The 12,256-nt window shown below is 35.9% G+C and overlaps 1 protein-coding gene across 2 annotated transcripts in view; it reads right to left on the minus strand.

The window, feature by feature from the left end:
* Nucleotides 1–12,256, minus strand: part of LOC106466844 (protein NRDE2 homolog) — a 53,672-nt gene that overhangs the window by 10,436 nt on the left and 30,980 nt on the right. Inside the window, exon 11 of one of the 2 annotated variants that reach the window (XM_022394909.1) lies at nucleotides 7,626–7,798. In XM_022394909.1, the coding sequence (XP_022250617.1) occupies nucleotides 7,626–7,798 (173 nt within the window). Of the gene's footprint in view, nucleotides 1–7,234; nucleotides 7,799–12,256 lie in introns of those variants that run through there. The other variant, XM_022394910.1, reaches the window with a different exon arrangement.

Raw genomic sequence — 12,256 nt, forward strand, 5'->3', positions numbered from 1 at the left:
AATAGATTAATATATCTTTCGATATATCACATTCAATAAATACTCTGTAGTTTACATTACTGTGAATAAAGTGAAACAACTGTGTCAGCCTTTTTTATTTTAGGGGGAGGGATCGATTTTGATTTATTTACACTTTAGTCTATTAACTGAAATAAGTACATTTTATACAACAGACTAAGTTATCCAGTCAGATATTTGGTGTTATGAATAGGACTTTATTTGTAAATCAGATGAGCTTTCACGTTTGTACTATTTTTAAAATTGTGAGATGAATTTTATTTGAAGTTCAAAAGTATTCTCCACCAAGGAGAATGGCTTATGGTAGAAATGAAGGAAGCAGAAACTATGATGAGTCAATATCTGAGTATGTGGTACAACCTAGGGTAAGTTTTCTCCTGCATGTGAAAGTTTTTGCCGGCCTTGTCTAACACAATTTTTCTGACCTCCGAAACAATGAGTTAAGCTTCAGTCCAGAATCTATTAAATTACTGAGGAGTCTGTAGGAGCCACCACTGAGAGGAACCACTTCTATGTCCTGACACCAAATGAGGCATTCCGTATAGGGTTCCAACGTGGCCACTAATCAACACAGTCTAGTTCCATGATTTGTTGCAGGAGTCACTGGTGATCAGAAAGTAGCTTGGGATGCCTCTGGAGGATGAAGTACACCAGAAGATGCTGCATTTGTTGAAGCCTCTAGACACTAAAAGAAACTACCTTTGACTTAATTGACATCTCTGTCACTTAGTGGATGAAAAACCAAACGTGTACTTATATATTTAATGCTGATGTCCAATGGTAGTCAATTGAAACAATGTACCCATTTAGCCTTCATGGATACTGCAGAGGGTCATTTCTTGAAGTATTTTGGGCAAGTAATTGTTTGTAACAACCATGTTCAGGAGAGGTGGTGCAATGCCTAATGCTGAGTTTTGAGTTACTAAAATTATATTATGTTGAATATTTGAATGATGAGCAACTCAATAACTGGCACAGGGTTATTACTGACTTGCACTGAGGGTCTGACTCCATGGAGTATTGAGCTAACGAAACAGTTTAATCCGAAGCTTGAGATGGTGGACACCACAAGAATTTAGCTATGTACGTAGATGATCTATAATGTACAAATGGGAATTTTTAACAAATATGTCATTATCAGATCATGAAACAATACTCATACACAGGTTTATAAATGGGTGTACGTAGCACCAGATGGCTGTTTAGAATTTTTTGCCTCTGACAGAGACCATTTCTGTCACAATAACTTCCGTCATCGTTACATAGAACAAACTGTTGGAAAAGAAGAGCCAATAGTAGTGGTTCTAAGCTGAAGTTTCTACGAGATGTACTTCATCAGAGACATCAACATATCATTGAGCTTCCAATACTAGACCTAATATTCCACTGGTCACTATTGGGTAGTCAGAAATATATAAGCCCTGTTGCCATGGTAGCATTGCTACTTCAATTATGGGTTGCTTGGACACTGGAAACTTCCATACTATATCCCGTAGAAGAGGAGAGATAACATATTTCTTTTCAGACAACAATGGGATAATCGATATCAGGTTATGGCTGCAGATGCTGCTACATCTCAAGCTAATTCAAACTAATCGAGACTAAGATGGTTCTGGCTACTAATCGAAGCAGACACAGCAGTTTGCTTGTGTACCAAGGTGTTGTCGTTAAGGTCGTCTCAGACTTACATAACTTGATACATGCTAATAAAGATATGTTAGTTTAAGGTTTTGGTAGACAATGGTGTTTATATCAAGCATTAGAAATGAAGTCATCATTCTGGACAATCAGTACTTGCTTCATTCCTGAATAATGGAGTAGATATGTTCTAGGTAAACAAAGAGGTGTTACTTGTTATCAGGGCTATATCCCACAGAATGAAGATCATGGTCCTAGCATTGATGTTCTAGAGATGGACCTGCTACGGAAGGTACAAGTTATCATGACTTGTAATACAGGTGTCAGCTCTCATAGTAAAATCAACCAGTAATGACTCATCAGAGGCGAGAAGTGGACTGCCCAAATGCAGGTATAGAGGAAGTCACACGCATTTGTCATTCAATAAAGCAACAACTTGCAGGCTTCACTGAAGCATCAAGGATGTTACCAATGCTGAAATAAAGCAAATGTTGAAGGGCAAAGGAATGAAATCATTTAAGAATTTTTATGGAAAAGGACACGAAATTTAGGTGCATGAAGGTATAATGTGAACTGACACATCCCAATTATCACTCATAGACGATTGTCTAGATCCACTGGAAGATGTCTGCTGGTTGAGCATATTAGGCTTAGTATCCTACTACTAGCTAGTAGAACTGAACAACAAAAATCGACATATGACTTCTTTTAGCACCTCACATGGCTGGAATCAGTTTAGTGTTATTTCATATGCTCTGTGTAATGTGCCATCCACTTTGAGCAGCTAGAGGAACTTAATTACTTACAATGTGAGAACTGTCTCAATATATGTGAAGGGTGTGTTGTTGTTTGGCTGCACATTTCAGTTTGTGGGCGAGAGTCTGAGAATGTGTTTCAGTAGATAAGAAAGAAGCCTTGAAACTAAAGGCAGGAAAATGTGTTCTTATAAGTATACACGTAGGTTTTTTTATTATGTTTTGGCAAGAACAAAATGTCCATTGAATCACAGTGGGCAAGAATCAACCTGTGACTAAAACAGAAGTCTAGAGCTTTCTAGGCTTTGATGCATATCATCAAACGTTTTTGGCCAAATTCCCCAACTTGGCTGAGCCACTGTCTATCCTCAATAAAGCTGATTCACATATAAAGAAGACGGTGATCAAACATTTCAGTCACTGATACAAAATATTCATACACTCACATCATAAAGGTGTATTCATTCAGAATTTATAAGATTGGGATATCACTTGCCCTAAATAGCATTAGAAAACAAAGAAATATGGATCAACTTGGAACACTAGGACTATCAAACCAATAATTCGTACTTGTGCCATGATAAAAGTGTGGCATTTTGTAACAGATGAGAATCCACAAACACAAAAAAAGTCAGTGGCAAAAGCTGTCCATGTGACCCAGGAAAATGTATGAAACATAATCTAGACAGATCTCCATATGGAAAAGTGACACAAGTCACATGCACTAAAGCTGCTTCCATGACATATCAGGGATAGGAAGGCCAACCATAGAAAACTCAAGTATCTAGTCATGGAAAATTAACAGTATTTGGTGACATAATGCATGAAAACATATTGAACACTGACAAGCTAGTCTTTTTCACTGCCTGAATCAAGAATCAGAGGTTAAGGAGGTTGACAAGTCAGAGGACATTAAGAGCATGGAGTTGTACTACCTCAACCTAGCTGCCGAAGAGGAAGATGATAAGCCGTTTACGGAGAAGCCCCAAGGAAATTGGCTGTGGCATAAATATTGACCTCCAAATTACTATGGTTAGGTTTAAAGTCAATTATAATCAAGTATGGTAGTAGGAGTTTAGCAGGTACCATAGCTTGAAGATCCAAACATCAAATTGGAGCTGTGTCCCATCCTTTTGAAGCCGTTAAACAAATTTTCATGCAAACGTATCTGTGTATAACTATGGAAAATGAATAGCTGGTGGTGGGTGTTGTTGGCTAACTGTCTTTTCTCTAGTATATCAATTTAATTAAAATTAAGAACAGTTATTTGCAGAGAGCTCATGAGTGGCTTTGTGCAAAAAATGTAAAACAAATTAAAAAAAGAAAAGGAAATGCATTTCCAGATAGTAAACGGGTTGAGAAAATGGAGCAACTCTTTTGGACTACATTACTATTTACAACAGAAAACTTCAGAGAGATTTGTTGCATCTTTTCAACTCCTTGGAACCTCCTGCAACACCAGTGAGGTTGTGGCATGACACAAAGTTTGAGAACACTTCCTAGAACATTGATAATTAGTGCAACTGTCAGTAATCACTAAGAATTCTAATACAGTCATAAGCTGAAAGGTGTTTACAATACTTGCTTTCTGAGCACTAACGTTAATATAGAAGATTTTTACATGAAAACTACCTGATATTTGTTTCGTGAATGTATGTGCAACTTTTTGTTTCACTTACACTCAAGGCTACATCTTCAAGTGTATACCAATATCCAAGTATACAGCACAGAGTGGTAGAAGCCTTTGTTCCACTGTAATTCTCCCAAGTAATTTTCTCTTCATGTTCATTAGAGTGGGTTTCTTGGCCCTAGACGGTGATACTATAGTAGACATTTGAGCTTCTGGTGTTAGTAGTTGGCTAAAAATATTTTAGTGTGGTCCATTCTACCTACCTTACAACAGTCTAAATATATACTGTGGCAACATGAACATTGGTCTACATTGTGTAAACAGCTGTTGAAAAGTCTTACTTGTGCTAGATTTTGACCAATTGTTTCGTATAGTACCAACAGATGGTTGTATGAAAGCAGAGAAGCATACCTCTTGATGTTGATGGTCAGCCATGACAGTAAAGGTTGTTCACTGCTGGCTAGAGTGTACATGACATTAAATGATCTATGTCGTACTACATGTATTTTACATCAAATGTGAAACTTCACACATTCTTTATGTACAAAAATAAAACTTTACAGATATAACACAGTTTTCAGGCAATAAAGGACATTCCCCATAATATTAATATATATTAGTTAAATACTGTAGTAATTGGCTTTGATCATGTAAAGAACAAGTCATACTCTGTGCTTACTTAAGGTCAGTAAAGAATATGCTGGGTTTATTTTAGAGACTGAAATATTCATAAGCATCTGTTGCTGTTTAATATACACCACATAAACAAAGAAACATGATGTATCCAATATTTTCATTGGCAGATGTGACAGAATATTGCATAGTTGTGATTTTACCTGAATAAAGAAAGATCTATTGTTGGCTTGTTCAGAAAATGAATACATTTGTGTTGTTCCAATTCTTCTAAGTAGTTCTGAATCAGAATATGTAAAACTGAACTATTCCTTATATAGTATTTTCTCAGAATGTACTCTCTATAAGTGTACTTCTATGGTAGAACATGCACGTACTGCTTTACATTATTAGTTACTTTTAACTCATAATAAAGGCAAGAATGTTGGAATGTTAGCTTTGAAATATTTGTCCCCTAGTTTCAGAAAAAGTGCCAATTTCTTGTAAAGCTGCTGACTAAATCTGTTACCAATATAGTGTTCTAGCAATTCACTCCTGTTCCCTATTGGAAATGGTGTTCTGTTTGGTGGTCAAACAATGGTGTAAAATTTTACTACATTCATATAAAGGTAACTGTTCAACAGTTAAATGTAAAGTGTCTGTACTTCCTGTAGAAAAGATGGAGATGTGCAGAATTAAAAAGTTCAAAGTTCAAGTGAACATGTGACAGTACATGAAAACTTGAATAACATTTAAATGAAAAACTAAAGTATTTCTCTTTATACATTCTTATATCTGTTAAAACCACAAGGAAGTTCATAATGAATGCATGTAGCTATATATATATATATATACATGAAGTTAATGATCAATGTTCAACAATGATCCTGTATGCATGTTGCACAAAAATCATAAAATCATCCTAAGTTGTCTTAAACATATAAATAGACCCAAAGTTGCAATATTTAAAACTTCAATTTTAATATATATAAAAATGTAGAATCTTGAAAGAATTCAATCCATTTATAGATTATGATTTATCTCAAAAATGAATAATCTTCAAAGTAAAATTCTTAAACATATGATTCTACTACATCAGATAGAAATGTGGATTTAAAAATTCAGGTTGGTCTTTAAAATTAAAAGTCAGACTGAGAATGATCCTAAAGTAAGAAAGGTTGGAGCTATGACAAACAATTGTTATGGTTGTAAGCCTTTAATAACTGGTAACAAATGTTATGGTAATAATAACATATAAACTGAATACATTGTTATTCTGGTGTATCCAGATAAATGTTTCCAAATTTTAGTAGAAGATTAACAGAATATCTCCAACCTTGACTTGTCCTAAACTTATTGTTATATGCATTACACAAGTGGAGATCAGTCCAAATACAACAAGTATCTTCTCTTGTGACATCTGCATTGGTAAGTTGTTGACCAGGCCTCGAGTAACTTGCTTACTATAGTGTGGTCTTGTAGGAGAATTGGAATGTTACAAATACTGGTCCCATTTTTCTGTCAAAATAGAACTGCTCTATTGACATGTGTGGCTTGGAAATGTAGGAGTTCCGAGAGGGTATGAAACTAAACAATCCCCCCCAAAAAACGTTAGTTTCTTGTCCTCCCCCCTTCTTATTGTTCATTTTATATGATAATGTGAAGTTCAAGTGCTGTGCATCATGCCTTGTTGTCATTTTACAATGAGAAGTTAGGGCAATATAAACTTAATTGTCCTGCGAGAAATCATAAGTAATACCTGGTAGTTTACTGTAAATAAAGTTTTATTTGTTTCAAAGTAAAATAACTTTGTCGGTCTCTTCCTTTCATGTTACATTTGACTTATTCACACTCTTCTCACACAAATTCTTCAAAACAGCCATTATTGTTGTCTTGTAACTTACCCCTATTAAGTGCACCTTAGAATATCATATATAGATACCATGTATTGAGATTCTATGATAGAGTCTACCTCGTGTTATAGCCGTCTTCACTTCTAGAACTACAGTGAAAATAGCTCAGCACTAGGCATTTATTGATAACAAACAATGATTGTGATTAATCACTCTCCTGGAGTGTAAATGTAAAATTATTTCTTTTCTTTAGAACATGGGTGTTTTTTCATGAAGGCTAATGTACAATAAACACAAGCTTATGTTTCTGTTACGTCTCCGTTCGTTAGTTAATTTTCCGTAAATTTGTTCCAACGAAACTTTAGCGACACAAGTCCTTTCTTAAATAAAACTGGTTTATTCTTTCTGAATACAACTTTGCAATACACTTAATTTCCACAGTCGTGCTATAACAAACGCTATAATTCACAACGAACGTCTCACGTGCTCAACTCAACAATACTTTGTCCGCAGTTCAATTACACATTGTTCCCGTCGCTTCTTGGCCGGTCTTATATATACAAGACTACCCCATATCTAGTAGTCTTCTGACGCTTCATGAACGTTCTAGAAACACGTGGCGTGTTACTAGCGTCACGTGACCTCCGCTGTCGTAACATTTCATTACAGTGTTAGAAAAAATACATTCACAGAAAGCCAGAGGAACTAACATGAAAAGTTCCAAGAACTAAACTTTGACAGAACAGTTTATTCATCATTAAATTTTGCAATGAGTACCGTACAAATTTACAAGTATATACATAATACAATTTTAAAAACTGTTGAGAAAATCTTTACAGTGTGTGTGGAATAATTAACATGACCAACACGACTATTTCACTAATGCCAACAGCTCCTACATTTCATATTAACATGACCATTTCTCCAATGTCAACAACTCCTGTATTTTGTTTTGTTCTACATAATATGTATGACATACATACATGAAACTTGACTTACACTTGAGATGTATAATTTTTATTTTAAATTTCATTGATTCAGATATTTTGTACAACTCTTATATATTATTTAAAAGATGATAAGTTTAAGGCGAAGTATAGGAAAATTTCAAAATCCTACATGTTCTCTTCAGTTTGTTGTTCATCTTCATGTTTACCACTCTTCCCATGATGCTCCTGTAACATTTCAATTTCTTCTGGTGGCGTGCGTACTCTTATTTCCTTCTCAATCATTATGTCATGGATTTCCTCCAATTTGTTTGGGAAATATGCAATACCATCCACATATAGATCCTAAGGTATAAAATATACGAATCATGCAATACCATCCACATATAGATCCTAAGGTATAAAATATACATATATGTATAATACACATGATGAAAACTTGTTGACAGTACAACAGCTCTAGATGTTGCTTCAGAACCACACACATTTATTAAAGCTTTGCATTTAATTTAGCAAGTTCTACCCCTCCTATTTAACCCCTTCCTTAACATTAATTGCTAGTTTTTTTTTCAACATGTTTATGTACATACAACTCCTTTCTTCTTCTCAATAAACTTTAATTCTCCATTTCAGTTATTTGGAGTAATTATACAAACTGCATACATGCTGATACCTAATCTTGCGATTAAAACTGATAAAATGGTGGTAAAATATAATAGTAAGTTTTTCATTTGTACTAAAGATACAAGATATAATGAAAATGGTTTATCCAAAAAACAAAAAATGTAACAGGAGGTGCCACACTGTAAAAATAATTGTTAAAGTGAAACAAGTCAGTTAACTCATGTGATACTAACAATGTAAAGATAAAAATAAATAAAAAATTTGAAAGAAGACTTGGTGTTAAGGAGTTTAAATGATCTGAGCCTTAATTTTAAATAATTTCTACAAGTGTAATATGTCTCTCCTTTACATGACTTACTTAAAATTTCACCGACTTCATGTACAAATTATTAAATCTTACTATAAAGGAATAATGGCATGGCCGTCTATATATCTATCTATCAATGTGACCGAAATAACAAATGAAATGGTGCCATCTGTTGTGGTGAAATACATGATCTCAAACTCAAAATGGATGAACGAGTCTTATGACTCTATCTAAAGTACTACAAAATACAGTCAATAAAAATTTCATGCTTTACATATTCAAGATTCAGGCAGTTAGAAAAATAACTATGGTATGTGCAACAACCATATCTTTATAACAGAATAGAATTTTAAATAAACGCGCTCTCCTTACCACAAGAACACGACTTTTACTAGTACTGTACCGTAGTCTATACGCGAGGGTTTGATTATATGTTTATTGATGAAATTTTTAAATGTAGTACTAAAAACAGGAGTTCTTTAAAAACTCATTTTTCAATAAAAGGTAGTACTTTTAATGTATAAAAACATTACAGTTTATATCAGTAAATTTATGAAAATTTTGAGCTCTGTATAAGTAGCTATTATAAGCAACAAAAGGTATGAAAGTGTACATACTTTTATTACAAGTCAACAGTTTCTGATAATGGCTTAAACTTTAATAACTCAAAACATGTTGTTATGACACTGCACATAAATGCTCATTTTTGAATGCCAAGTGCTGTTACATACAAAAATAAATTGACTTTGAAGCAAGGGTGCCAGAATTGGAAGAGGGGGCATGAAGCAGTGAAGTGAATATAAATGTGTAGTGAACAAAACACTAATAGGCAGATGCTAAAAATAAAATTTGCAACCCTTCTTTATTTGCTACCCCTCACCTCTTTGCTATAACTAATAAACCACTATTCTTGACCCTGCTACCCTTAATAATTTTATAGCTCTTGGTTGAGACTATGTCTGGTCCACAGAAAGTGGGAGTGGCACATACGATTGGGCCTAGGGGTGACAAAAAAATTCAATATCACTGGATGGCCCCAAGGTACTGAAAGGCAGCTTTGTAATATGTTATAAAGAAAGTTACTATATCTAGATTATGAAACAAATACATGATAAAGGTAACAATTTGTTGAGATGGAGATACACAAGATAGTGTCAAATGCCCAAACTCCAGAAGATAGCTTAACCCTATCCCTAAGGGTAGGGAAAAGTGCATATGTCACAACTTTTTATTTGTAGAGAGTTTCATTGTTAAATTTATTTTCTGGGTCTTCCCACTTCTCTAATTTATTTACCACCACCCCTCCAAAAAGTACAGAACTTAATGTAAATTACTCATTATAATACAGATATTACTTAGGCAAAACATAATATTTATAGCCTTCAATCTTATTTGTTTACAGAGCCATAAACTAGAAAACCAGACCCACTGTCCATCTGTCACATCCTCTCTTTCACAAATTGCCAACAGTTGTTTTCTGATGCTTTACACTATATTATTTATAATCAACAGAAAGCCACAATTTTATCAAATGATAGATATTACATTGTTTTCTGTACAAGGCATTGTATATTTCATCGTTCAGTTTTAAATTATTTCTCACAGGAATCACATCAACAAGCTTACCTGAATTATTAAAGCCTCTTATCACATAGTTAGAAAGTCAGAAAAATTATGGTAGTTATAGGACACTGTTTTTTGCATGTTATTACTCTGTCTCTTCTTAGGTGCATTATTTAAGGAAATTAAAAATATATATATTTAGTGTAGTGGAACCATTAGTATAAAAACGTAGGCTTAAGTTTTATGAACAGTCAACATAAAAAAAAAGACCATGTACGTACTATATTTCTGGTTTTTCATGCTAGTTAGCTTGATCCAACTTCCACCATGGCACTCGGGTCGGGTGGCATCGACCAAAGCCAATCTCCCTCAAAATGATAGGAAAATGATCAATGCCCCATGGGTCACTGTCAACCCTCCATGAAAAGTGGGAAAAAAGTGAAGGGAAGCAGATTGACAGATCAGTGGCAGTACAAGACTGACTAGGTGCATGAAAATAAGTTTAAGAAACAGTATTGATGAGAGAAAGGTTGTCATCCTAGAGCATACGCTCTACAGAACGATCCCTCCCATCAATATTAGCACCATCCCAGAGGGTATTGTGTCCATTAAAGTCTCCCATGAGTAAAAAGGGAGATGGCAGCTGTTCAACAAAAGCATAAAGGTCTGATTGATCATAAGTCTCTCCAGGAGACAGGTAGAGGCACGATGCAAGGAAACATGGATGACTACAGCCTCCAAGGGTGTATCAAGTGACACATGCTGGTCAACCAGCAGTGCCACCCCTCCATGCACTCGTCCATCATACAATCTGTCATTCTGGTATAAAGAAAACTGCCGAAAGGTGACTGTATCAGCAGGTTTCAGGAGTGTTTCCTGTGAGGAAAGAAACATGGGATGATAGGAATCGATCAAGGCCTTAATGTCATTGAGATTAGAATGAAAACCTCGACAGTTCCACTGTATCATTTATACGTACGTGGAGGAGAACTGGGTGGAGAACCTTTCTGTTTATGACCATGCTGTTTTTCTTTACCAGAAGGAGGTCTATTGTCATTGGACTTAGATTCCAGCAACTGAGGGTGTGAACAAATGATTGTTCTGCATCTCGGGGTAAAAAAAGATGGACCCAAGCAGACACCAGAAGAGGCTGGGGCCATAGGAGGTGGACCCAGGCAGTCATGGAAGGAATGGTGGGAACAAAGACAGGAGTAGATGTGGACTTGTCAACACAATCATCCATTGAGGTCAAAAGAATCTTCAGAAAGGTCTGTCTACACTCCAACCATAGCAGTGGAGCATGTCTGAGATGGAGTAGGGTACAGTAACTTCTGAGCCTCGGGGTAAGAAATGTTGACAGTCTTTAAACACTGTACCTCTTTCTCCTCCACTCACTTAGGGCAAGATCTATAGTAAGAGGAGTGGGAACCACTATAATTAACACAGTGAGGGTCCACTTGTAGGCATTGTGGTCCTTGCCACCACAATGAACACATATCACAGAACCACGACAAGATGCCTTTGAATGACCAAACCGCTGACAAAATGAGAAAAGTGATAGGCATCATAATTCTGTCTTTACGAGTGGAGATCTGTCGCACTGCAGAAACTCCTTGGCTGCAGAAACCATTGAGAATCTCCGCCTCTGGGATGTTCTACAAATCCCTCTCAACAATAACTACTCGTGAGGAATTCAAAGTTGCATGGGCTAACCTCAATGGGTATATCCCCAAAGGTCTGCAAATTCAAGAGGAGTTCACTGTGTTTTGGTGTACATGTTTCCACTAAGATGTCACCAGAACGTAGCTTCTTTACTGTCTTTGGATAACCAGCAAGCCCCTCTAATCTCTTCTGAATAAAAAAGGGAGACATTTGCCCTAAAGGTTTATCTGACAAAGAATGCAAGATCAGAAAATGAGGTACAGGTACAGAATGGGGTGAAGACTGCTGTTCTGAGTCTCCTAAGCATGGTCATTTTACCAATGAGTGGAATTTTTACAATTTTAGTTTTTTGAGGATTTGGGGATCTATAATGAAAAGAGAAAGATTCAGTGCCCACTAAACCCACCCACCGTGAGTTCCACAAGGGGACACACTACAATGCCAAACAAGGATACTGCAGCAACACCAGGGTTTCGTGAGCACTATACCCAAAACCAACATCAGACACAATGTCCACAATACCCATTGAGAATGCCCAACACTGGTACTCAGTTGACCCTAGCCCAACAGGACCAGCCGATTGACCCTAGGGGGAGCCACCCCAAGGCCACCCGTCTACGAGAACTCAAGGCCAAAGTGGTGTGTTG

The sequence above is a fragment of the Limulus polyphemus genome, unplaced genomic scaffold, assembly GCF_000517525.1.
Source record: "Limulus polyphemus unplaced genomic scaffold, Limulus_polyphemus-2.1.2 Scaffold2395, whole genome shotgun sequence".
NCBI classification, from domain to species: domain Eukaryota; kingdom Metazoa; phylum Arthropoda; class Merostomata; order Xiphosura; family Limulidae; genus Limulus; species Limulus polyphemus.